General features: G+C 47.4%; 1 protein-coding gene across 2 annotated transcripts in view; it reads right to left on the reverse strand.

Annotated features, from left to right (window-relative positions):
* The window catches only part of LOC109896443 (neuroligin-2-like), a 228,188-nt gene that overhangs the window by 12,022 nt on the left and 188,450 nt on the right, over positions 1-27,716 (reverse strand). Inside the window, exons 5-7 of one of the 2 annotated variants that reach the window (XM_020490699.2) lie at positions 8,909-9,094; positions 584-849; positions 119-272 (exon numbers count right to left, since the gene is read on the reverse strand). In XM_020490699.2, coding sequence (XP_020346288.2) covers positions 119-272; positions 584-849; positions 8,909-9,094 — 606 coding nt within the window. Of the gene's footprint in view, positions 1-118; positions 273-583; positions 850-8,893; positions 9,095-27,716 lie in introns of both variants that reach the window. The other variant, XM_031832251.1, reaches the window with a different exon arrangement.

Here is a 27,716-nt window from a genome sequence, read left to right on the forward strand (position 1 = left end):
CACAATACAGGTGTGGAAAGCTCTGATGAGACTTACCCAAGAAGACTCATATTGACTCATATTGTTACACAATACTTTCTGAAAAGCGGTACATTAATAGGTACACAGAGACCCTTACCCTCAGGATAGCCGTAGAGATTGTCCACAAAGTTAGATATAGTGTAGTCGAACGCTGCAGCTGAGATCCCATCGTTGTCTTCACTGTCATCTACAAACTTGAGCCCCTCTCCCTGGTTCACTCCTATCAGGATGTCATAGTTCAGGAACTCCCCCTAGTGGCAGAAAAAGAGAAGGACACGTTAGGTCCATAAATGCATTAGACGTGGATGAGATGAGTGGTGCTGCCCCATAAAATTTTAAGCACTTTGGGCACCTTAAAAAGAGCATTAAACTCCAAAAAGCCTCAAATATGAAACTGTCTTCAATTACACTGAACCATTACAGTAATGTCTTATCATAATCTTTATCTTTTTACATTTTACCCGTGGTAAATCTCGGCTTGGGATTTCATCACAACCAATGAAGTACCTCTGTCTCTGCAGTCAGAGAGCTGTGACTAATATACACGCCCGCCCACACACACCTGCTGCATGAGTATCTCAGGGTCGTCCGGCACCACGTCTCCGTCCACTACGGGTCCGAAGGCGATGTGGTAGCGGGCCGGCTGAATGTCCTGATCCACCAGCTCCCTGAAGTTCTTCTTCCTCAGGCAGTCCACTAATTCTGCTGTCTCTGAGTGGCTGCAGCCCACTTTCCGGGCCAGGATCTTAGTGTACTTGAGGGGCTGGTAGTTGACCGACCAGCTGGAGATGGCTGAGCCACTCTGGGCTATGGCCCTCTGGAACAACCCTGGAGGAGAGAGAGAGAGTGGAAGGAGAAGTTATACAACTGAATCTATAAGGTGGCAGTTTCATGACCATCCAACGTAATATCACCTGGACAAAAATAATATCCTTATATACGTCATGAAAAGGTGAGCGGACATTGACTTTGTTTCGTCAAAGTGTGCTACACACGTTAGGTCACTAGAGTAGCAGCCATGGGTGCATCTCAATAGTCTAACGTGGAATCCTCTCATTGCCTCCTTTCTCTCCGGGAAGAGAGAAGTTAACACTGTACTTTGAACAATCTGAAAAGTTCAGACTTGGGGAAGGGATTGAGAATACTTAGGTTGTGAAAGTTTGTTCCTTTTACCCTCCACAGATTTGTCTTTGCTTCTCCCTACATCTTACTTACTGTAACAAATCAGAGAGAAAGGCATGTGCTTCTAACTCCAACAATCTCAGACTTGAAATGATATGATACAGCCCAGACTGGGAAATCGATGGGGGACTACACAGTCGGCTTCTAAAAGCAACTTTTCCTTCCTATCTTCCACAGATTTCTCTCTCTCGCTCTCTCTCTCTCTCGCTCTCTCTCTCTCTCGCTCTCTCTCTCTCTCTTTTCTATTTCTCTCCGTCGGTCCTGTGCCTCGTAACAGGAGGGGGCTCTCATCCCTCCCTACTGTTCCTCCTTCGTCTCGCTCTCTTCCTCCGCACTCCTTTCCTCTTCTGTAGATTCCTGGTGAATTATTAAGCAGTGACGCAGAGCAGAGCCTCTATTTCCCAGGGAGTTTATTAGGAAGTGTATGACTCAGACACGAGCTAGCCCTACCTGCTACCTCAGCATTTCTCCTCATAGAAGAGAGAGACAGAGAAAGAGAGACAGAGAAAGAGAGACAGAGAAAGAGAGACAGAGAAAGAGAGAGAGAGACAGAGAGAGAGAGAAAGAGCGAGAGAGGAAGAGAAGGAGAGGGAGTTGAAGAGTGGGGTGAGAAAGTTTGTAAGAAGTGATAGAGTAAGAAAAAGAATGAGGGCGATAAAAGGCTGAGATATACGATTGACAAAAGGGCTCGTGCAGTGCCTTCGGAAAGTATTCAGACCCCTTGACTTTTTCCACATTTTAGGTTACAGCCTTATTCTAAAATGGATTCAATAGTTTTTTCCCCCCTCATCAATCTACACACAATACGTCATAATGACAAAGCAAAAACAGGTTTTTATAAATGTTTGCTAATGTATAAATGAAAAAAAATGAAATATCACATTCACTTAAGTATTCAGAACCTTCACTCAGTACTTTGTTGAAGCACCTTTGGCAGTGATTACAGCCTTGAGTCTTCTTGGGTATGACGCTACAAACTTGGCACACCTGTATTTGGGGAGTTTCTCCCATTATTCTCTGCAGATCCTCTCAAGCTCTGTCAGGTTGGATGGGGAGCGTCGCTGCACAGCTATTTTCAGGTCTCTCCAGAGATGTTCGATCGGGTTCAAGTTCAGGCTCTGGCTGGGCTACTCAAGGAAATTCAGAGACTTGTCCCGAAGCCACTCCTGTGTTGCCTTGGCTGTGTGCTTAGGGTCGTTGTCCTGTTGGAAGGTGAACCTTTGCCCCAGTCTGAGGTCCTGAGCGCTCTGGAGCAGGTTTTCATCAAGGATCTCGCTGTACTTTGCTCCATTTATCTTTGCCTCAATCCTGACTAGTCTCCCAGTCCCTGCCGCTGAAAAACATCCCCACAGCATGATGCTACCACCACCATGCTTCACCGTAATTATGGTGACAAGTTTCCTCCAAACGTTACGCTTGGAATTCAGGCCAAAGAGTTCAATCTAGGTTTCATCAGACCAGAGAATCTTGTTTGTCATGATCTGAGAGTCTTTAGGTGCCTTTTGGCAAACTCCAAGCAGGCTGTCATGTGCCTTTTACTGAAGAGTGGCTTCAATCTGGCCACTCTACCATAAAGGCTTGATTGGTGGAGTGCAGCATGGTTGTCCTTCTGGAAGGTTCTCCCATCTCCACAGGGGAAGTCTGGAGCTCTGTCAGAGTGACCATCGGGTTCTTGGTCACCTCCCTGACCAAGACCCTTCTCCCCCGATTGCTCAGTTTGGCCGGGCGGCCAGCTCTAGGAAGAGTCTTGGTGGTTCCAAACTTCTTCTATTTAAGAATGATGGAGATCACTGTGTTTTTGGGGACCTTCAATTGCTGCAGACATTTTTTGGTACCCTTCCCCAGATCTGTGCCTCGACACAATCCTGTCTCGGAGCTCTATGGACAATTCCTTTGACCTCATGGTGTGGTTTTTGCTCCGACATGCACTGTCAACTGTGGGACCTTATATAGACAGCTATGTGCCTTTCCAAATCATGTCCAATCAATTGAATTTACCACAGGTGGACTACAATAAAGTTGTATAAACATCTCAAGGATGATCAACGGAAACAGAATGCACCTGAGCTCAATTTCGAGTCTCATAGAAAATGTTTCATTTTGTATTAATGTGCAAAAATGTCTAAAAACCTGTTTTCGCTTTGCAATTATGGGGTATTGTCTGTAGATTGCTAAGGATGTTTCATTTAATCCATTTCGGAATAAGGAACGCAACAAAATGTGGCAAAAGTCAAGGGTTCTGAATACTTTCTGAAGGCACTGTATATATTTCATCCTAAATCATAACAATCAATGAATTTCTTTACTCTATCCCCCTCTCATATTCCCTACCTCTCCTCACTCCCCCCTCCACCTCTCTCATCATAACAATCTGTATCTCCCCTTCCCCTCCCCACCTCCCCCATTCACCTCTCCTCACTCCCCCCTCCGCCTCTCTCATCATAACAATCTGTATCTCCCCTTCCCCTCCCCACCTCCCCCCTCCGCCTCTCTCATCATAACAATCTGTATCTCCCCTTCCCCTCCCCACCTCCCCCCTCCGCCTCTCTCATCATAACAATCTGTATCTCCCCTTCCCCTCCCCACCTCCCCCCTCCGCCTCTCCTCCTTAAACTCATGTATATCATGGCACAGTTCATTTGCTGACTGGTGCGATGACGTGATTGCCGTTCTTCGATGGGGAGCGGGAATGTTCCTTACCTGGCGGCCCGGGGGCTTTGAGTGACAGGTGGAGGAGTAGTCTGGAGGGCTGGGGTTAGATGACGATGATGATGAAGATGGGTTTGACAGCAGAAAGGTCAGGTTGCAATGTATTGGTGAGTGGCAGCAGAGGAGACGAGTCAATGGCAAGACAAGATATGACAGAGGACATGAAGGTTAGTGTGTGAGGGGTGGAGAGAACATGAAGGTTAGGGTGTGAGGGGTGGAGAGAACATGAAGGTTAGGGTGTGAGGGGAGGAGAGAACATGAAGGTTAGGGTGTGAGGGGTGGAGAGAACATGAAGGTTAGGGTGTGAGGGGTGGAGAGAACATGAAGGTTAGTGTGTGAGGGGTGGAGAGAACATGAAGGTTAGGGTGTGAGGGGAGGAGAGAACATGAAGGTTAGGGTGTGAGGGGTGGAGAGAACATGAAGGTTAGGGTGTGAGGGGAGGAGAGAACATGAAGGTTAGGGTGTGAGGGGTGGCGAGAACATGAAGGTTAGGGTGTGAGGGGAGGAGAGAACATGAAGGTTAGGCTGTGAGGGGTGGAGAGAACATGAAGGTTAGGGTGTGAGGGATGGAGAGAACATGAAGGTTAGGGTGTGAGGGGTGGAGAGAACATGAAGGTTAGGGTGTGAGGGGTGGAGAGAACATGAAGGTTAGGGTGTGAGGGGTGGAGAGAACATGAAGGTTAGGGTGTGAGGGGAGGAGAGAACATGAAGGTTAGGGTGTGAGGGGTGGAGAGAACATGAAGGTTAGGGTGTGAGGGGTGGAGAGAACATGAAGGTTAGTGTGTGAGGGGTGGAGAGAACATGAAGGTTAGGGTGTGAGGGGAGGAGAGAACATGAAGGTTAGGGTGTGAGGGGTGGAGAGAACATGAAGGTTAGGGTGTGAGGGGAGGAGAGAACATGAAGGTTAGGGTGTGAGGGGAGGAGAGAACATGAAGGTTAGGGTGTGAGGGGAGGAGAGAACATGCACACTGTACAGGTTGTTTACTCGCAGTCTCATGCACACACACACACACCTGCATGCACCCACATGTAGAAAAGCATGCATGTACACACGTGTGCACTCACACGCACACACATGCTCACACACACACACACGCTCACACACACACACACACACACACACACACACACACACACACACACACACACACACACACACACACACACACACACACACACACACACACACACACAAATGTAAGTTATTTCTGTATGGCGGTCAGGTTGATCTTCAGAGACACACAGCGTGATGATTGAAACACTCACAATACACACTCATATCTCTCTCTCCTGCTTTTAACTCTCTCGGTCTCTCTCGTTCCCTCTTCTTATCTCTCTCCGCCTCTCTTGTTCTCTCCTTTTATCTCTCTCCCTCTCTCGTTCTCTCCTCCTTTATCTCTCTCCCTCTTAGTCTCTAATTCTCTCCTCCTTTTATCTCTCCATCCCTCGCGTTCTCTCCCCCTTTTATCTCTCTCATTCTCCATTCTCTCCTCCTTTTATTTGTCTCTCTCTCCGCCTCTCTCGTTCTCTCCTCCTTTTATCTCTCTCCCTCTCTCTCCCTTTTGTCTCTCTCCCTCTCTCTCGTTCTCTCCTCCTTATCTCTCTCCATCCCTCTCTCCTCCTTTTCTCTCTCTCTATCCCTCTCTCCTCCTTTTCTCTCTCTCCCTCCCTCTCTCCTCCTTTTATCTCTCTCCCTCTCTCTCCCTTTTGTCTCTCTCCCTCTCTCGTTCTCTCCTCCTTATCTCTCTCCATCACTCTCCTCCTTTTCTCTCTCTCCATCCCTCTCTCCTCCTTTTCTCTCTCTCCCTCTCTCTCGTTCTCTCCTCCTTATCTCTCTCCATCCCTCTCTCCTCCTTTTCTCTCTCTCTATCCCTCTCTCCTCCTTTTCTCTCTCTCCCTCCCTCTCGTTCTCTCCTTTTATCTCTCTCTCTCTCTCTCTCCGCCTCTTGTTCTCTCTTCCTTTAATCTCTCACCCTCTCTCTCCGCCTCTCTCGTTCTCTCCTCCTTTTCTCTCTCGCTCCCTCTCTCTCGTTCTCTCCTCCTTTTATCTCTCTCCCTCTCTCCTTTTATCTCTCTCTCCCTCTCCCCCCCTCTCTTCTCCTTTTCTCTTTCTCTCCCTCGCTCCATCTTTTATCTCTCTTCACCTTTTATCTCTCTCCTCCTTTTATCTCTCTCTATCAGAGTATACCTGGTAGTGTAATAGCTGTGATGAAAGCATGAGAGTGTGTGTCAAGGTTTCCTTGCAGGTCATTGGACCACATTGCTCCCAATTTAAACTTTGAGTCTCTCCCTCAAATTGCACTCTATTCCTTAAGTAGTCCACTACTTTTTGCTTAGATACTCTATGTGGAATAAGGTGTCACACAGTCTGAGTCAGTCTGAGCTCACTTTGAACCAGTCTATCCCTCCTACTCCTTTTGAGTGAGTACCCACATCGTACACTCACAATTTCACATTTACTATGATTCAACCAGGTACGTAGACAGAGAGTATGAATGAAAATTGAATTGACTTTTCAGTGATCTACCCACAAGACAATTGGATACGCCTAACTTTTCCATAGAATGACCAGACCAATCTACCCTCTACTCTTCCAGTGAATAGCAACATACAGTGGGGCAAAAAAATATTTAGTCAGCCACCAATTGTGCAAGTTCTCCCACTTAAAAAGATGAGAGAGGCCTGTAATTTTCATCATAGGTACACTTCAACTATGACAGACAAAATGAGAAACAAAAATCCAGAAAATCACATTGTAGGATTTTGAATGAATTTATTTGCAAATTATGGTGGAAAATAAGTATTTGGTCACCTACAAACAAGCAAGATTTCTGGCTCTCACAGACCTGTAACTTCTTCTTTAAGAGGCTCATCTGTCCTCCACTCGTTACCTGTATTAATGGCACCTGTTTGAATTTGTTATCAGTATAAAAGACACCTGTCCACAACTTCAAACAGTCACACTCCAAACTCCACTATGGCCAAGACCAAAGAGCTGTCAAAGGACACCAGAAACAAAATTGTAGACCTTCACCAGGCTGGGAAGACTGAATCTGAAATAGGTAAGCAGCTTGGTTTGAAGAAATCAACTGTGGGAGCAATTATTAGGAAATGGAAAACATATAAGACCACTATTAATCTCCCTTGATCTGGGGCTCCATACAAGATCTCACCCCGTGGGGTCAAAATGATCACAAGAACGGTGAGCAAAAATCCCAGAACCACACGGGGGGACCTAATGAATGACCTGCAGAGAGCTGGGACCAAAGTAACAAAGCCTACCATCAGTAACACACTACGCCACCAGGGACTCAAATCCTGCAGTGCCAGACGTGTCCCCCTGCTTAAGCCAGTACATGTCCAGGCCCGTCTGAAGTTTGCTAGAGAGCATTTGGATGATCCAGAAGAAGATTGGGAGAATGTCATATGGTCAGATGAAACCAAAATATAACTTTTTGGTAAAAACTCAACTCGTCGTGTTTGGAGGACAAAGAATGCTGAGTTGCATCCAAAGAACACCATACCTACTGTGAAGCATGGGGGTGGAAACATCATGCTTTGGGGCTGTTCTTCTGCAAAGGGACCAGGACGACTAATCCGTGTAAAGAAAAGAATGAATGGGTCCATGTATTGTGAAATTTTGAGTGAAAACCTCCTTCCATCAGCAAGGGCATTGAAGATGAAACGTGGCTGGGTGTTTCAGCATGACAATGATCCCAAACACACCGCCCGGGCAACGAAGGAGTGGCTTTGTAAGAAGCATTTCAAGGTCCTGGAGTGGCCTAGCCAGTCTCCAGATCTCAACCCCATAGAAAATCTTTGGAGGGAGTTGAAAGTCCGTGTTGCCCAGCAACAGCCCTAAAACATCACTGCTCTAGAGGAGATCTTTCTTTTTTCTTTTTTCTTTTTTTTTTAACCTTTATTTAACCAGGCAAGTCAGTTAAGAACACATTCTTATTTTCAATGACGGCCTAGGAACCGTCAGTAAGTGGGTTAACTGTTCAGGGGGTTTGTCAGCTCGGGGGTTTGAACTCGCAACCTTCCGGTTCCTAGTCCAACGCTCTAACCACTAGGCTACGCTGCCGCCCGATCTGCATGGAGGAATGGGCCAAAATACCAGCAACAGTGTGTGAACCTTGTGAAGACTTAAAGAAAACCTCTGTCATTGCCAACAAAGGGTATATAACAAAGTATTGAGATAAACTTTTGTTATTGACCAAATACTTATTTTCCACCATAATTTGCAAATAAATTCATTAAAAATCCTACAATGTGATTTTCTGGATTTTTTTTCTCTTTTTGTCTGGCATAGTTGAAGTGTACCTATGATGAAAATTACAGGCCTCTCTCATCTTTTTAAGTGGGAGAACTTGCACAATTGGTGGCTGACTAAATACTTTTTTGCCCCACTGTAGTACATTTTCTCTTACTCTACCAGGTTAAGAATACTGAAATTATATTGTAGTATATTTGATTATAGATGAGGAGACACAGTTTGTCACAATCGTTAGTAGAATAAATGGACCAAGGTGCAGCGTACGTAGAGTTCCACATGTTTAATAAATGAAACTCACCAAAAACAATAAAGAGTGACGTCAATGCAGTGTTCACAGGCACTACACAAAAACAAGATCCCACAACAAACAGGTGGGGAAAGGCTGCCTAAATATGATCCCCAATCAGAGACAACGATAGACAGCTGCCTCTGATTGGGAACCATACCAGGCCAACATAGAAATAAAGAAACTAGAATGCCCACCCTAGTCACACCCCGACCTAACCCAAAATAGAGAATAAAGGATCTTTAAGGTCAGGCCGTGACACAGTTACAATTGGACTAATGGTACCCTGGGAACTCACTTTCAACCAACCTATCCTTTTGAGTAACCACACAGTTCATTGAATGATCCTTATTCTACCAGGCAAGGGTTAAGTAGACTGAGAAGTAAATCAAATCAAATCAAGTAAGAATGTGACCCACCAGTGTGCCCCTTACCCTCGGAGTGGTGCGAGAGGATGAGCAGGTTGACGCAGGACGCCCCCGCCCCGGAGCCGAAGATGGTGATGCGCTCGGGATCACCCCCAAAATGGCCGATGTTCTCATTGAGCCAACGCAGGGCCTGGATCTGGTCCAACAGACCGTAGTTCCCCTTGGCTGACTGGTCGCCTGTACTCAGGAAGCCTGGAGAGAAGAGAGGGGGAGAGGTGGAGAGCAGGAGGAGGAAGGAAAGGGGAAGTAGGTAGAGAGAAGAGAGGGGGAGAGATGGAGAGCAGGAGGAGGAAGGAAAGGGGAGGTAGGTAGAGAGAAGAGAGGGGGAGAGGTGGAGTGCAGGAGGAGGAAGGAAAGGGGAGGTAGGTAGAGAGAAGAGAGGGGGAGAGGTGGAGAGCAGGAGGAGGAAGGAAAGGGGAGGTAGGTAGAGAGAAGAGGTGGCGAGCAGGAGGAGGAAGGAAAGGGGAGGTAGGTAGAGAGAAGAGAGGGGGAGAGATGGAGAGCAGGAGGAGGAAGGAAAGGGGAGGTAGGCAGAGAGAAGAGGGGGAGAGGTGGAGTGCAGGAGGAGGAAGGAAAGGGGAGGTAGGTAGAGAGAAGAGAGGGGGAGAGGTGGAGAGCAGGAGGAGGAAGGAAAGGGGAGGTAGGTAGAGAGAAGAGAGGGGGAGAGGTGGAGTGCAGGAGGAGGAAGGAAAGGGGAGGTAGGTAGAGAGAAGAGAGGGGGAGAGGTGGAGAGCAGGAGGAGGAAGGAAAGGGGAGGTAGGTAGAGAGAAGAGAGGGGGAGAGGTGGAGAGCAGGAGGAGGAAGGAAAGGGGAGGTAGGTAGAGAGAAGAGAGGGGGAGAGCAGGAGGAAGGAAAGGGGAGGTAGGTAGTGAGAAGAGAGGGGGAGAGGTGGAGAGCAGGAGGAGGAAGGAAAGGGGAGGTAGGTAGAGAAAAGAGAGGTGGAGAGCAGGAGGAAGGAAAGGGGAGGTAGGTAGTGAGAAGAGAGGGGGAGAGGTGGAGAGCAGGAGGAGGAAGGAAAGGGGAAGTAGGTAGAGAGAAGAGAGGGGGAGAGGTGGAGAGCAGGAGGAGGAAGGAAAGGGGAGGTAGGTAGAGAGAAGAGAGGGGGAGAGGTGGAGAGCAGGAGGAGGAAGGAAAGGGGAGGTAGGTAGAGAGAAGAGAGGGGGAGAGGTGGAGTGCAGGAGGAGGAAGGAAAGGGGAGGTAGGTAGAGAGAAGAGAGGGGGAGAGGTGGAGAGCAGGAGGAGGAAGGAAAGGGGAGGTAGGTAGAGAGAAGAGGTGGAGAGCAGGAGGAGGAAGGAAAGGGGAGGTAGGTAGAGAGAAGAGAGGGGGAGAGATGGAGAGCAGGAGGAGGAAGGAAAGGGGAGGTAGGTAGAGAGAAGAGAGGGGGAGAGGTGGAGTGCAGGAGGAGGAAGGAAAGGGGAGGTAGGTAGAGAGAAGAGGTGGAGAGCAGGAGGAGGAAGGAAAGGGGAGGTAGGTAGAGAGAAGAGAGGGGGAGAGGTGGAGAGCAGGAGGAGGAAGGAAAGGGGAGGTAGGTAGAGAAAAGAGAGGTGGAGAGCAGGAGGAAGGAAAGGGGAGGTAGGTAGAGAGAAGAGAGGGGGAGAGGTGGAGAGCAGGAGGAGGAAGGAAAGGGGAAGTAGGTAGAGAGAAGAGAGGGGGAGAGGTGGAGAGCAGGAGGAGGAAGGAAAGGGGAGGTAGGTAGAGAGAAGAGGTGGAGAGCAGGAGGAGGAAGGAAAGGGGAGGTAGGTAGAGAGAAGAGAGGGGGAGAGGTGGAGAGCAGGAGGAGGAAGGAAAGGGGAGGTAGGTAGAGAGAAGAGGTGGAGAGCAGGAGGAGGAAGGAAAGGGGAGGTAGGTAGAGAGAAGAGAGGGGGAGAGGTGGAGAGCAGGAGGAGGAAGGAAAGGGGAGGTAGGTAGAGAGAAGAGGTGGAGAGCAGGAGGAGGAAGGAAAGGGGAGGTAGGTAGAGAGAAGAGAGGGGGAGAGGTGGAGAGCAGGAGGAGGAAGGAAAGGGGAGGTAGGTAGAGAGAAGAGAGGGGGAGAGATGGAGAGCAGGAGGAGGAAGGAAAGGGGAGGTAGGTAGAGAGAAGAGAGGGGGAGAGGTGGAGAGCAGGAGGAGGAAGGAAAGGGGAAGTAGGTAGAGAGAAGAGAGGGGGAGAGATGGAGAGCAGGAGGAGGAAGGAAAGGGGAGGTAGGTAGAGAGAAGAGAGGGGGAGAGGTGGAGTGCAGGAGGAGGAAGGAAAGGGGAGGTAGGTAGAGAGAAGAGAGGGGGAGAGGTGGAGAGCAGGAGGAGGATGGAAAGGGGAGGTAGGTAGAGAGAAGAGGTGGAGAGCAGGAGGAGGAAGGAAAGGGGAGGTAGGTAGAGAGAAGAGAGGGGGAGAGGTGGAGTGCAGGAGGAGGACGGAAAGGGGAGGTAGGTAGAGAGAAGAGAGGGGGAGAGGTGGAGAGCAGGAGGAGGAAGGAAAGGGGAGGTAGGTAGAGAGAAGAGAGGGGGAGAGGTGGAGTGCAGGAGGAGGAAGGAAAGGGGAGGTAGGTAGAGAGAAGAGAGGGGGAGAGGTGGAGAGCAGGAGGAGGAAGGAAAGGGGAGGTAGGTAGAGAGAAGAGGTGGAGAGCAGGAGGAGGAAGGAAAGGGGAGGTAGGTAGAGAGAAGAGAGGGGGAGAGGTGGAGAGCAGGAGGAGGAAGGAAAGGGGAAGTAGGTAGAGAGAAGAGAGGGGGAGAGATGGAGAGCAGGAGGAGGAAGGAAAGGGGAGGTAGGTAGAGAGAAGAGAGGGGGAGAGGTGGAGTGCAGGAGGAGGAAGGAAAGGGGAGGTAGGTAGAGAGAAGAGAGGGGGAGAGGTGGAGAGCAGGAGGAGGATGGAAAGGGGAGGTAGGTAGAGAGAAGAGGTGGAGAGCAGGAGGAGGAAGGAAAGGGGAGGTAGGTAGAGAGAAGAGAGGGGGAGAGGTGGAGAGCAGGAGGAGGAAGGAAAGGGGAGGTAGGTAGAGAGAAGAGGTGGAGAGCAGGAGGAGGAAGGAAAGGGGAGGTAGGTAGAGAGAAGAGAGGGGGAGAGGTGGAGAGCAGGAGGAGGAAGGAAAGGGGAGGTAGGTAGAGAAAAGAGAGGTGGAGAGCAGGAGGAAGGAAAGGGGAAGTAGGTAGAGAGAAGAGAGGGGGAGAGGTGGAGAGCAGGAGGAGGAAGGAAAGGGGAAGTAGATAGAGAAAAGAGAGAGGGACCGAGGAAAGGCAGAAGGTAGGGAAAGAGAGAGAGTAGATATTAAGGTGTCAATAGAACGTTTATTTTGACAATAATGTCAAATATTCTGCCGTCTGGCCGGTAAATCAGCTTTTGAATAGAAGCGAATTGGGTCACTAGACACAGCAGAAGAGAGTGGGAAGGAGGAAGGGAGGACGTCAGCAACAATAACCCGGAATGAAGGCTTGGCCCGGCATTACTTTCCTGACACTGTTTAGGTACGGTATGAAGCTAAAGGATCCACCGGCTTTTTAAAGCTCCAAACTCCCCTCTCTCCAATATTTACATACCCTTACCCTTGTCAACCACCCTTCAGGGTTTACCCACGTATTCTCCAGTCGCCTATCCTCTCACATATTTAGATAAAATAAAACCAAGGGCTGTTAATAAATAAACTGGTGCAATACCAGATGAAAGCCTCAGCTCCATATCAATAGCCTTTAAAATAGCTGGGGTAAGGAGCGCTTGTTAAGGGGAAGGGAGAAGAGAGGATTGATAGTGGGTGTTCTGTGGCTATGAGGCGGCCCCGGATAGAGAGAGAGACAAAGAGAGAGAGGCACAGGGTTTCGTGTGTGTGTGTGTGTGTGTGTGCGTTTCATCTGCCTCCAAGACACCAGAGGTTGGTTCCCGAGCAGGGGGAGGCTGATCAAAGAGCTGACACTACAGAGAAGACTCTCTCTCTCTCTCTCTCACACACACACACACACACACAGAGACAGAGCGAGAGAGACACACACCTTCACACACACATATAAACACACACACGCTGGGGTTGTCTCCCTTTAACACACACCTTTATGCCTCTTATTGAATCAGGTGGACAATGAATAAACATATGGACACACAAACATGTGATACATGGGTTTGGTATGTGTGTGAGGGTGATGGTGCATGTGCGTGTTTGTGTGTGCTCACGAATGCCTGTGTGCACGGGGGTACGTGCTTCCCCTGTCTCTTTAGTGTGTCCCTGACTGTTGGATCACCCTCGCCCTGTCTATACCCAGTGTGCATTCATTCTGTAGAGTGCTGCCTGCCAGTAATGCCAGGGCTGCCAGTGTGTCTCCTGTGTGTGTGTCCATAGGTGCAGTGTGTGTGTGTGTGTGTGTGTGTGTGTGTGTGTGTGTGTGTGTGTGTGTGTGTGTGTGAAGGGAACAGCTGTGTCTGTGCTTCCAATATTTACACACACATCTACAGTACACACACACACACACACACAGTTTTGTAGGAGTGTTGGAATAAACACATGTATCAACACACACATGCACACTACACACTTCTCCAATCCTTCCATTTGCAGCAAGGTGTCAAATCAAAAGAGGACCATCACACTCTCATTCAGATAAATATAACTCAAACAATGAAGCTTACTTCATTTAAACAAGACATATTTTCACTGCGTCAGGGATAGCGTACACAGGCGTTTCGGCTTTTTGGTCTACTTCAGTGTGTCGGTACAAATCTTTTTCATTCAAAACAGCCTTTGCAGGAAACGTAGGCGAATAACCGATGAGCAGCAGGTGCTTCTAATCAGGGTTGCCAACTTACCTGCCAATCAGGGATGAATCTTCTCTGGTCTACCTGTATATCAATTGCCTTAGGTGTCCGCTCACTTGGATGCATTATATCAATTCATGAGATAACTTACCACATAGGACATCAAATAAAACAAATACAATTGGATTTGATTAGATCAGGCCCGGCCCTTCATAAATAAGTGGGGCGAAGTCATAAATTATGTGTCAAATCTGATACGGACAGTGTTCTTGTATAACAGTCTAAATTCTGCCTATAGGCAGGATGGGAATCCGGTTCATCGTTTAAACGGAATTACGTTGACACATCTCTTTGGAGTCATTTGTTGTCGCAATCATCCCTTTTCATTAGCTCTATAAAGTGTCTCGCAAACTGGCGAGGTGATATGTTGACATCCGATAGCGGATTCATCGTCCCCAAGAATGACTTTCAATGGATGTTCATCCAATATGAAGCCAATGGCAAGAACATCTAATTAGCGCCTTTAGAGGCGCAAGTTAGACATCACTTCCTCTCATAGGTCCTATGAGGGCGTACATGATCTACAGGGGAACATCCTTTTCGGAAGGCCTCCTTTCTCTCTCTGACCACATCCGATGGAACTAATACGTTCGATAGATTTCTTGATCGTTAAAGGTGAATAAAGATGCCTCTAGAAGGCAGAATTTAAAGGACAAGTCTGATGACAGTATTTGCCAGTGCTTATTGGCAAAAGACTGGATTCCATTACGGCTGTCATTGAAAGTGAGTCGCTAGTTTACAGAAAACGGTTTCTTGGGTCTTTCTTGGGATTTATGAAGTAACTGGTTCCTGTTCAAAGCTTTTAACTTGTTTTGGAGCTTCTTCCAGCCAGGTATCGGGGGGGTATCCTCTCGAGCGGAAACGCTCAAAGAGAGAGTACGATCGTCTATCATATTCTTCCTCTGTGTCACAGACGCGACGCGGTCTATGAAGTTGGCTGACTGGTAAAAACCTATTTTTTTAGAATGGTAACGATCAGCTGTAACTGTAGTACTTAGAGATGGTCCCTTCTTTGTAACAAGTACATCTAAGAACTGTACAGAGTTAATGTTGTTTTCCATAGTGAAGTCTATTTACTGTGCTCAGGTTAATGCAGTTAAGGAATGTGTTTGATTTATTTTCAGAAAGCAATGGTCTATATAAGCGGGTGCATTATTTAACATGATCTTTGTAAGGATTATTTTCAGTTGCCTCTCCTTTAATTCAGACATCTACTAGGAAGACAGACAGGAAGGAAGACAGGCAGGAAGACCGGCAGGAAGGCCCCAACAGTCAGCCTGTTACCAACCCCACGCCGCAGCCTAAATACGTCATTACAACTGCCACACGATACTCTCCTGCCTTACGCCGCTGTCACAGCGAGACCCAACCTGTCATTCTGTCTCTTTCGGTCTCTCCTGCCACTACTCCTTACAGCAGCTGTAAATGGCAAGGTATTTAACAGGGTCAACTACACATACAGTAGTATTGGAAAGAGACAGAGAGGGGAGATGAAGAGACCTCTAAGAACACCAAGTTTCAGGTTTTGAATGTCACATGGACAAGTACAGTGAAATGCCTTTCTTGCAAACTCACAAGCCAACTGCAGTAATTAATATACATGTTATACTAGGAAAAAAACACACAATAAATAAAATGAATATGCAGAAAACAATAAGTAAGAAGCATACTAATTGTATATACAGGGTCAGTTCCAGTATCATATTTACAGGGATACTGGATCGATAGAGGTAGATGTGTGTAAGGGTAAGGTGACTAGGCATCAGGATATATGATAGCAGCAGTGTATATGATGATTGTATGTGTGTGTGTGTGTGTGTGTGTGTGTGTGTGTGTGTGTGTGTGTGTGTGTGTGTGTGTGTGTGTGTGTGTGTGTGTGTATAGAGTCAGTATAAATGGATGTGCGTAATGTGTGTGTGTGAGCAAATGATGGAGTGTGTGTGTGAGTGAGCATAAAGACAGTGCAAAGGTCAATAACGATACAAGGTTAACTCAAATAGTCCATGTAGCTATTTTGTTAGCTACTCATCAGTCTTATTGTTTGGGGATAGAAGCTGTTCAAGAGCCTGTTGGTGCCAGACTAGCGCTTGCCGTGCGGAAACAGAGAGAATGGTCTATGACTTGAGTAGTTGGAGTCTTTAACGATTTTCCGGGTCTTCCTACCACACCACCTGACATAGATGTCCTGGATGGCCGGGAGCTCGGCCCCAGTGTTGAACTGGGCTGTCAACGCCACCATCTGTAGCACCATGCGATCGAGGGCAGTGTTATTGCCATACCAGGACGTGATGCAGCTAGTCAAAACGCTCTCAGTGGGACAGCTTTAGAACAGTTTGAGGATTTCAGGGTCAATGACAAACCTTTTCAACCCTCTGAGGGGGAAGAGGAGCTGTCGTGTCTTCTTCACGAGTGTGCGTGTGTGTTTGGACCATTTGAAGTTATTTGTGATTTGGACACCGAGGAATTTGATGCTCTCAATCTGCTCTACCGCAGCCCCGTCTATGTGGATGGGGGCGTGCTTGGTCCTAGTGACGTTGAGGGAGGGGTTGTTGTTCTGGCACCACACTGCCAGCTCACTGACCTCCTCCCTGTCAGCTGACTCACCGTCGCCAATGATTGGGCCTACCACCGTCGTGTCGTCAGCAAACTTGATGATGGTGTTGGAGTCGTAAGTGGCCACACAGTTGTGGGTGAACAGGGAGTACAGGAAGGGACTAAGCATACACCCCTGTGGGATCCCTGTGTTGAGGGTCAGCGTGGCGGAGGTGATGTTGCCTACCCTCACCACCTGGGGTCGGCCCGTCATGAAGTCCAGGATCCAGTTGCAGAGGGAGGTGTTCAGACCCAAAGTTCTAAGCTTGGTGACAAGCTCGGAGGGGACAATGGGGTTGAACCCTGAGAAGTAGTCAATGAACAGCATAGATATTCCTCTTTTCTAGGTGGGTGATGGCAGTGTGGAGAGAAATTGAGATGGCATCACCTATGGATCTGTTGGGGCGGTATACAAACACTGGGATAAGGAGAGGTTGAAAATGACTGTGAATATGTGTGCCAGTTGTTCTGCACATAATCTGAGAACGCGCCCTGGAATACTGTCTGGCCCCGCGGCCTTGCAGGTGTTGTCCTGAATAAAGACTTTTCTCACGTGGGCCTCAGAGAGCGAGATCACCCAATCTTCTGGGTCGTTGACAGGCCCTCACACCCGGCACGATGTTGTTGTTGTCAAAGCGTCCATAAAATGCATTGAGTTCATCTAGTACAGTGGCATCGTTGGGCAGATCACGGCTGGGTCTTCTTCTGTAATCCCTAATGGACTGTAGCCCCGGCCACATCGGCGCCTGTGTAATATGATTTCACCTTATTCCTATATTGTGCTTATTCTCTTTTGATGACTCTGTGGAGGTCATAGTGGGACTACTTGTACTTGTTCCTGTCCTCAGCCGTAGTCTCAGGGTTGTCTGAGCTCTGTGTGAGGTAGCCCTGCTCTTTAGTTTAGCACCAACCTCGCTGTTAATCCAGGGCTTTTGATTGGGGAAGCAGTTTAACAACTCAAAGTTGAACAATTGGTTAGTCTGTGGCCTTGTGTAGTTTGTTCCCTCTTCTGTCCTCTCTCCCTCTCTCTCTCTCTCTCTCTCTCTCTCTCCCTCTCCCTCCCTCGTTTGTTTTTGGAACTATTCTAATATCGTATTCAAATACATTCGTTGTTAGTATTTCTTGGCTGTCGTTGCAATTATTCCTGCGCACCATGTGAGGTTCTAAATTATTCCGATTTTGTGATTCAGTTGCTGTCACCCCGGGCGAGACCCTCAGCAGGGAGGACGTGTGTGTGTGTATATGTAAAGTGTGCGCGTGTTTGAGTGGTGTGTGTGTGTTTGTGTGTAGAGGGGGGAGGGGGGGGGTACAGATAAGGATCCCCCTCTCCACTCAGAACAGCAGCAGTCTATTCCCCCTGAAAAACAACAGTTAGGATTTGAAAAGAGAAGAACCATGGTGGGCGCCAAAGGCAGGCTTCCGCCTCTCTCCTTCCTCTTTTCCCTCTCTTACTTTCGTCATATCGACCAACTCGCCCACACTTCCCTTTCTCTTTCTCTTTCTCTTTCTGTCGGTTTCTTGATCAGTTTGTACTTTCACGCTCTCGTTAAACCCCCTGCATTCGGTATCTCTATCGGAGTTATGTTTCAGCGACATATGGCTCTGTGTGAACAGTATGTGCTTGTGAGACAGAAACCAGGCCAGCTCCCAGCTGAGTGTGACTGTGTGACAGAGAGCTTCCCTGCAGCTCTCTGTCTGCAGCATTCCCCCTAGCTATCATATTGGGTGTGTGTGCCTCTTTGTTCCTTAATGTGCACAAATATGCGGATGTTACCACAAGCATGAATTGTTAATGTGTGTGTGTGTGTGCGGTATATCTCAGCATGTTTGTAATGAGGATTGATTGCACTCAGCTTTCATCAGGGTGATTCCAACTGTGCCACAGGGACCTGGGAGGAGAGTCACACACACTCGCACACGCTGCCACGCACACACACACTCTTGCACACACACTCTCCGCTCAGAGAGAGAGGGGGGGGGGGCAGAGAAAGGAGAAGGAAAGGAGACTGCGAGAGGTGTGTGTAGCCATTTGCAGAGTCTCACCTCTGCGTTACAATAGTTTTTATAGAGTGCTGGTGTGTGACCATCGATTCCAGTTTGTTGCCTTGTGAACACTTTTATAGGCCTGAGGAACAATACCTCACTGTGGAGAAGTTTGATCACACACAGTGTGTGTTCCCAAGATGGTTCCTCTCCCACAGCCCCTCCCTCCTCCTCTACCTCTTCTTGTTCCCCCCCCTCCTCCTCTACCTCTTCTTGAAGTCTCCAAGGTGGCATAGCAGTTCAGACGTCTTTTGTCCTCGTCTTGTCGTGTCCTGTATATATATATATTTACAACTTTTTCACATACATTTTATTTTTATTTTCCATCAACTCATCTTCAAAACACTCTCCTGCAACCCGCCTCACCAATGTATATTTATAAAAAAGTATTATTTACCTCAGATCTGTAATCCTCCAAGAAGCTAGCCAGAAACTCCAAGAAGCTAGCCTGAAACTAGCCAGAAGCTAATCCAGAAGCTAGTTCAGAAGCTAGTTAGCTCCTTTACTGGCAAATCGTTTTGTGGTCATCAGCTATCCTTTAGCTCGAAAATCTATCGCCAGTTCTGTACGGCGCAGCGCGGCTCGGAACGGAACATACCGGACCAATTTTTCTCTCCATGTCCCTGGACATTCATACCCGGATCTCACAGCTAGCTAGCTGCTATCCGTGTGACCATCGGAGCTAGCAAGCTCCGTCAATCACTCCTGAGTTCCATCAATCACACCTGGGCTGCAGTCACCTATCCGGACCCGTTTTACTGCCTTCGCGGAGCCCCACCGGGCCTTCACAACTGGACTGCCGACGTTATCTACCCGAAGGAGTTATTCGGCCGGCTCCTCCGTCGCGACGTTACCTGAACGCCCATCTGCGGCCTGCTAACCGTTAGCTGTCTTACCGGCTGCTATCTGAATAGACAATCGGACAATTTTTTTATTATTATTTTTTTTAAATTATTTTTTAAATTATTATTATTATATTTTCTTCTTGGGCCTCTATAACTATATCTATTGTTTTTATTTTTGTTGTTGTGTGATTTGGATTAATCCCCTCTACCACACGGAACCCCACTAATCTACTGACGGAACGTAAGGGGTGGCTAACAGACCTCCATCCTATGCTAGCTTGCTACCGATGCCCTGGCTAGCTGTCTAAATCACCAACCAACCTCTCCACTCACCGGACCCTTTTGATCACTCGACTAAGCATGCCTATCCTTAATGTCAATATGTCTTGTCCATTTCTGTTCTGGTTAGTGTTTATTGGCTTATTTCACTGTAGAGCCTCTAGTCCTGCTCACTATACCTTATCCAACCTATTAGTTCCACCACCCACACATGCAATGACATCTCCTGGTTTCAACGATGTTTCTAGAGACAATATCTCTCTCTTCATCACTCAATACCTAGGTTTACCTCCACTGTATTCACATCCTGCCATACATTTGTCTGTACATTATACCTTGATGCTATTTTATCGCCCCCAGAAACCTCCTTTTACTCTATGTTCCAGACGTTCTAGACGACCAATTCTCATAGCTTTTAGCCGTACCCTTATTCTACTCCTCCTATGTTCCTCTGGCGATGTAGAGGTGAATCCAGGCCCTGCAGTGCCTAGCTCCACTCCTATTCCCCAGGCGCTCTCTTTTGACGACTTCTGTAACCGTAATAGCCTTGGTTTCATGCATGTTAACATTAGAAGCCTCCTCCCTAAGTTTGTTCTATTCACTGCTTTAGCACACTCTGCCAACCCGGATGTTCTAGCTGTGTCTGAATCCTGGCTTAGGAAGACCACCAAAAATTCTGAAGTTTTAATTCCAAACTACAACATTTTCAGACAAGATAGAACTGCCAAAGGGGGCGGTGTTGCAATCTACTGCAAAGATAGCCTGCAGAGTTCTGTCCTACTATCCAGGTCTGTACCCAAACAATTTGAACTTCTACTTTTAAAAATCCACCTCTCTAAAAACAAGTCTCTCACCGTTGCCGCCTGCTATAGACCACCCTCTGCCCCCAGCTGTGCTCTGGACACCATATGTGAACTGATTGCCCCCCATCTATCTTCAGAGTTCGTGCTGCTAGGCGACCTAAACTGGAACATGCTTAACACCCCAGCCATCCTACAATCTAAACTTGATGCCCTCAATCTCACACAAATAATCAATGAACCTACCAGGTACCTCCCCAAAACCTTAAACACGGGCACCCTCATAGATATCATCCTAACCAACTTCCCCTCTAAATACACCTCTGCTGTCTTCAACCAAGATCTCAGCGATCACTGCCTCATTGCCTGCATCCGTAATGGGTCAGCGGTCAAACGACCTCCACTCATCACTGTAAAACGCTCCCTGAAACACTTCTGCGAGCAGGCCTTTCTAATCGACCTGGCCGGGGTATCCTGGAAGGATATTGATCTCATCCCGTCAGTAGAGGATGCCTGGATATTTTTTAAAAATGCCTTCCTAACCATCTTAAATAAACATGCCCCATTCAAGAAATTTAGAACCAGGAACAGATATAGCCCTTGGTTCTCCCCAGACCTGACTGCCCTTAACCAACACAAAAACATCCTATGGCGTTCTGCATTAGCATCGAACAGCCCCCGTGATATGCAGCTGTTCAGGGAAGCTAGAAATCATTATACACAGGCAGTTAGAAAAGCCAAGGCTAGCTTTTTCAAGCAGAAATTTGCTTCCTGCAACACTAACTCAAAAAAGTTCTGGGACACTGTAAAGTCCATGGAGAATAAGAACACCTCCTCCCAGCTGCCCACTGCACTGAAGATAGGAAACACTGTCACCACTGATAAATCCACCATAATTGAGAATTTCAATAAGCATTTTTCTACGGCTGGCCATGCTTTCCACCTGGCTACTCCTACCCCGGACAACAGCACTGCACCCCCAACAGCAACTCGCCCAAGCCTTCCCCATTTCTCCTTCTCCCAAATCCATTCAGCTGATGTTCTGAAAGAGCTGCAAAATCTGGACCCCTACAAATCAGCCGGGCTAGACAATCTGGACCCTTTCTTTCTAAAATTATCTGCCGAAATTGTTGCCACCCCTATTACTAGCCTGTTCAACCTCTCTTTCGTGTCGTCTGAGATTCCCAAAGATTGGAAAGCAGCTGCGGTCATCCCCCTCTTCAAAGGGGGGGACACTCTTGACCCAAACTGCTACAGACCTATATCTATCCTACCGTGCCTTTCTAAGGTCTTCGAAAGCCAAGTCAACAAACAGATTACCGACCATTTCGAATCTCACCATACCTTCTCTGCTATGCAATCTGGTTTCAGAGCTGGTCATGGGTGCACCTCAGCCACGCTCAAGGTCCTAAACGATATCTTAACCGCCATCGATAAGAAACATTACTGTGCAGCCGTATTCATTGATCTGGCCAAGGCTTTCGACTCTGTCAATCACCATATCCTCATCGGCAGACTCGACAGCCTTGGTTTCTCAAATGATTGCCTCGCCTGGTTCACCAACTACTTCTCTGATAGAGTTCAGTGTGTCAAGTCGGAGGGTCTGCTGTCCGGACCTCTGGCAGTCTCTATGGGGGTGCCACAGGGTTCAATTCTTGGACCGACTCTCTTCTCTGTATACATCAATGAGGTCGCTCTTGCTGCTGGTGAGTCCCTGATCCACCTCTACGCAGACGACACCATTCTGTATACTTCCGGCCCTTCTTTGGACACTGTGTTAACAACCCTCCAGGCAAGCTTCAATGCCATACAACTCTCCTTCCGTGGCCTCCAATTGCTCTTAAATACAAGTAAAACTAAATGCATGCTCTTCAACCGATCGCTACCTGCACCTACCCGCCTGTCCAACATCACTACTCTGGACGGCTCTGACTTAGAATACGTGGACAACTACAAATACTTAGGTGTCTGGTTAGACTGTAAACTCTCCTTCCAGACCCATATCAAACATCTCCAATCCAAAGTTAAATCTAGAATTGGCTTCCTATTTCGCAACAAAGCATCCTTCACTCATGCTGCCAAACATACCCTTGTAAAACTGACCATCCTACCAATCCTCGACTTTGGCGATGTCATTTACAAAATAGCCTCCAATACCCTACTCAACAAATTGGATGCAGTCTATCACAGTGCAATCCGTTTTATCACCAAAGCCCCATATACTACCCACCATTGCGACCTGTACGCTCTCGTTGGCTGGCCCTCGCTTCATACTCGTCGCCAAACCCACTGGCTCCATGTCATCTACAAGACCCTGCTAGGTAAAGTCCCCCCTTATCTCAGCTCGCTGGTCACCATAGCATCTCCCACCTGTAGCACACGCTCCAGCAGGTATATCTCTCTAGTCACCCCCAAGACCAATTCTTTCTTTGGCCGCCTCTCCTTCCAGTTCTCTGCTGCTAATGACTGGAACGAACTACAAAAATCTCTGAAACTGGAAACACTTATCTCCCTCACTAGCTTTAAGCACCAACTGTCAGAGCAGCTCACAGATTACTGCACCTGTACATAGCCCACCTAAAATTTAGCCCAAACAACTACCTCTTTCCCAACTGTATTTAATTTTTATTTATTTATTTATTTTGCTCCTTTGCACCCCATTATTTTTTTATTTCTACTTTGCACATTCTTCCATTGCGAAACTACCATTCCAGTATTTTACTTGCTATATTGTATTTACTTTGCCATCATGGCCTTTTTTTGCCTTTACCTCCCTTCTCACCTCATTTGCTCACATTGTATATAGACTTGTTTATACTGCATTATTGACTGTATGTTTGTTTTTACTCCATGTGTAACTCTGTGTCGTTTTATCTGTCGAACTGCTTTGCTTTATCTTGGCCAGGTCGCAATTGTAAATGAGAACTTGTTCTCAACTTGCCTACCTGGTTAAATAAAGGTAAAATAAAAATAAAATAAATAAAATTGTTCCCTCCCTCCTCCTCTACCTCTTCTTGTTCCCTCCCTCATCATCTACCTCTTCTTGTTCCCCCCTCCTCCTCTACCTCTTCTTGTTCCCTCCCTCCTCCTCAACCTCTTCTTGTTCCCTCCCTCCTCCTCTACCTCTTCTTGTTCCCTCCCTTCTCCTCTACCTCGTCTTGTTCCCCCTCCTCCTCCTCTACCTCTTCTTGTTCCCTCCCTTCTCCTCTACCTCTTCTTGGTCCCTCCCTCCTCTACCTCTTCTTGTTCCCTCCCTCCTCCTCTACCTCTTCTTGTTCCCTCCCTCCTCCTCTACCTCTTCTTGTTCCCCCCCTCCTCCTCTACCTCTTCTGGTTCCCTCCCCCCTCCTCTACCTCTTCTTGTTCCCTCCCTCCTCCTCTACCTCTTCTTGTTCCCTCCCTCCTCCTCAACCTCTTCTGGTTCCCTCCCTCCTCCTCTACCTCTTCTTGTTCCCTCCCTTCTCCTCTACCTCTTCTTGTTCCCTCCCTCCTCCTCTACCTCTTCTTGTTCCCCCCTCCTCCTCTACCTCTTCTTGTTCCCCCCTCCTCCTCTACCTCTTCTTGTTCCCTCACTCTTCCTCTACCTCTTCTCTGTCCCAGTCCCTGGGGATCTCCAACATGTTCAAGAGAGTGTGTGTGTGTGTGTTTCTGGGGGTAATGGGGGATGAAATAGGGTTGTTAGGGGGCGTGTATGGGCAGGGAACATACATGTGATGTCACAGATGGGCCAGTGTGAACCGCAGCAGGATGTCGCGGCCAGTGGCGGACATCAAAGCCAAACATGAATGAGGAGAATAAATCATTGAAATTAAGGAAAGAGGTGATGAGGGGGAGAGAAAAAAATTAAACCTGAAAAAGAGCGACCAATTAAGTGCAATCGGCCGTCCATCCCTCTGCTCCATCCCTCGCTCGGGAACAGCTGTGCACCGATACATTTTTAAAAAGTATAACAATAATGATACATGAAAATACCCTGCGTTTACCTGCCGGAGAATGGTGTTCTACTGAAAACGTCCCACAGAAAGTCTGCACCATGCATATTGACAGACCGAATGGTGTGTGTGTGCGCGTGTGGTGTGTGGTGTGTGTGTGTCCTACCCTTAAATAACATAGAATAGTGAGCAGCGCCACATCTTGATCACAGGGAAACTACACAGATGCATTCTATTCAGATTCATTCTATATGCAACTTTATTCAATTATATTGGACTCGTCTGTAAACTTGTGTTGTGGTCCACTCTCTGGTTTTGAAACTATCGTTATAATGTGAGGATGATGCCGTTAGGATGTCAATCCAACTCAACCAGCACTCCACCACTCAAGACTCACACACGAACCACACACTGAAGTCACGACATTCCCCATATCACACGCACACACACACGCACGCACACAAACACATAAACACATAAACACGCTCACATAAACACACATACACGCACACAACCTCTCCAGCTCAGAGAGAAATCAGACTTGCTATGTTCATCTCAAACACACACACACATGCAAAAATCTCCGCTTCCCCCCCCCCCCTCCGTCAATGTAATTAAAATATGCAAATGATATGATAAAACGCATTTAATCTCAGTGATGACTGTGGCAGTTATGCAGAGCTCAGTGAATATTTGAATAGTGTTTGTCAGATAAGGCCCATTGGCATCGATAGCGGTGCAGTGAGGAGTGGGTAGGATAGGAAACTAATGACAAAGGGAATTGTTGGCTTATCTCATTTCTACACACACATCTGACTTCTGGATGGCTGCCTCCTTGCACCACTGGCTGTTCCGTAGCTCCCTACTGCAGTCTACTGATGAGAGTCACTTCACATACATGAATTTCACACAGCGAGGAAGGAGCATGCATTGTGTGCACTTAACATGCATATCTGTATTAATGACAGTTCACAAAGGGGGTAGTGTGGGTGGCTAAAATGTCATTCCAACTCATTTCTTTGTACCACTCTTTCTTAATCCTTCCCTCTGTCTCTCTTCTGTTTTTAAACGTCATTTTAACCAGAAGTCCGTTAAGAACACATTCTTATTTACAATGACCCCAGCCAAACCCAGAAGACTCTGGGCCAATTGTGCGCCTCCCTATGGGACTCCCAATCACAGCCGGATGTGATACAGCCTGGATTTGAACCAGGGACTCTAGTGACGCCTCTTGCACTGAGATGCAGGGTCTTAGACTGCTGTGCCACTCATTAGTTGAGTAGACTGAAAAAAGGGGTTTGTTTAGGGTACGGTATTGTTCCTTGGGGTAAACAAAGATCAAGATACACAATGTATCTTCAGGGGTACACATATGATCTCACATGGTACTGTCCGGTACCTTTTAGGGTACATGTGTGGATAAAGAGTATGATGGTACATTTTTGTACCCCAAATTGTGAATATAAAGGTACAATCACTGGAGGCATGGCTTAGTCATGGTTTGGCTTTCAGTTAGTTATTTTTGGCCACCGGTGAGTGGAAGTGTTGCATTAGTTTAAATAGTATACGGTTATGTTAATTGAAGTTTGAGCATGTCCACTGCCAGTTCTGAAATTTTTAAAGGCTTCCATAAGATCAGGTGACAAGAAAGAGCCATAACTAATAGTACAGCGATCTTAAAACAACACTGAGTGACCTAGATCAGGGATATGGACCTATTGGTGTAATGGTTAAGGTTTCGGCTTGACAGTTGCTGGACCCAGGTTCAGGGCATTTGCTACATTGAATCTCAGGGGTACATTGGTGTCAGAAGTGGGATGGTGTGTACAAGTGAGGCTCTTGGTATAGAGAAGAGGTACATTTTTTGGCGTTGTCACTGTGTACCCTAAAAATGCTCATCTGTACATTTTGGCTCTTAAGGTACGAACTGCAAGGTTGCAATTATATCCCGACAAGTAATTGTTTGGACATACCTTACAGGGTACCACTACAGCGACAGCGTTTAAACCCCTTTAAGTACAATTCGGGTACCTTTTGTTTCTGAGTGTAGGTGTCTGTGCGAAGGACAGGATGTACCGTGTATGTATGTATCTCCGGGACGACACACTATGCTGTACAGCGGTACAGTCCAGTACCCTGACAGATGATCCCCAGCCTCGTGGGAGCTGACAACATCTCTCTCTCTGTATCTCCCTCTCTTTCTCCTCTCTCGCAGTCTAAATGTCCATCTCTCTCTTCTCTACCCCCTTTCTCTCTCACATTCTCTCTCTCCGCTCCTGTTGTTGTCCAGGAAATGTAATCCCCTACTTTTTATAATAGAGAGAGATTAACAGAGTGCTCTTTCCAAGAGTTAAATAAAAGAGAGATGGCTAAAGGGAGAGAAAGAGAGAGAGAAATGTTCAATACCCTAAGAGTTGTTCATGACCCTGATGCATAATTCATCTGGTAACACGAATGAATGAACAAGGTAAATAAATAGCTTTTCATTCTACCCAACTCTCTTTCTCTCTGTGTGTGTTAGTGACCCAACTTCTCTGTGTGTGTGTGTTAGCGACCCCAACTTTTTATCTCGGTGTGTGTTAACGACAAACTCTCTTTCTTTCTGTGTGTGTTAACGACCCAACTCTCTTTCTCTCTGTCTCTGAGTGCGTGTGTGTGTGTTAATGACCCAACTCTCTTTCTCTCTCTGTGTGTGTGTGTTAACGACCCAACTCTCTTTCTCTTTGTCTCTGTGTGCGTGTGTGTGTGTGTGTTAATGACCCAACTCTCTTTCTATATCATCAATCTGGGTCAGCCTTTCCTATTTCCTCGGCCACGACTCACAACTAGCTTCCATCGAAGAGGATGTGGCACAGATCTAAGATCCGCTAACCCTAACCTAACCTTAACCATTAGAGGGGAGAAATGCAAAACCAACCTTAGATCAGCGTCAAGGGTAATTTCATCCTTCTCTACACAAAGGGAGATGGATGCTCTTTGTTTTCCATTCTCTCTTTGTTTCCCCCATTAGGCGCACGCTTGTGTGTATGTGTGTGTGTGTAAGTGTGTGCGCGCTATATTTTGCCTTCCTGCTATCACCTTCTCACAGTGCAACAATGTTATTTGGCAGGTGCAGGGCAGTGGTCTAGTGTTGGAGTTATCTTAGAGAGGCCTGCTGCTCCCTATTTGGCAGGTACAGGGCAGTGGTCTAGTGTTGGAGTTATCTTAGAGAGGCCTGCTGCTCCCTATTTGGCAGGTACAGGGCAGTGGTCTAGTGTTGGAGTTATCTTAGAGAGGCCTGCTGCTCCCTATTTGGCAGGTGCAGAGCAGTGCCACCGCCTGTCTGATGGGTTGATTAATAAGTAGCGGTAGCGTAGTAACAGAGTGGGCGGCCCAAAACGCTGGCGGGCCCATGATACACTGATTAATGACACACACACACACACACACACACACACACACACACACACACACACACACACACACACACACACACACACACACACACACACACACACACACACACACACACACACACACACACACACACACACACAGGTGGACTGCAGGACT

The sequence above is a fragment of the Oncorhynchus kisutch genome, linkage group LG9 (assembly GCF_002021735.2).
Source record: "Oncorhynchus kisutch isolate 150728-3 linkage group LG9, Okis_V2, whole genome shotgun sequence".
NCBI classification, from domain to species: Eukaryota; Metazoa; Chordata; class Actinopteri; order Salmoniformes; family Salmonidae; genus Oncorhynchus; species Oncorhynchus kisutch.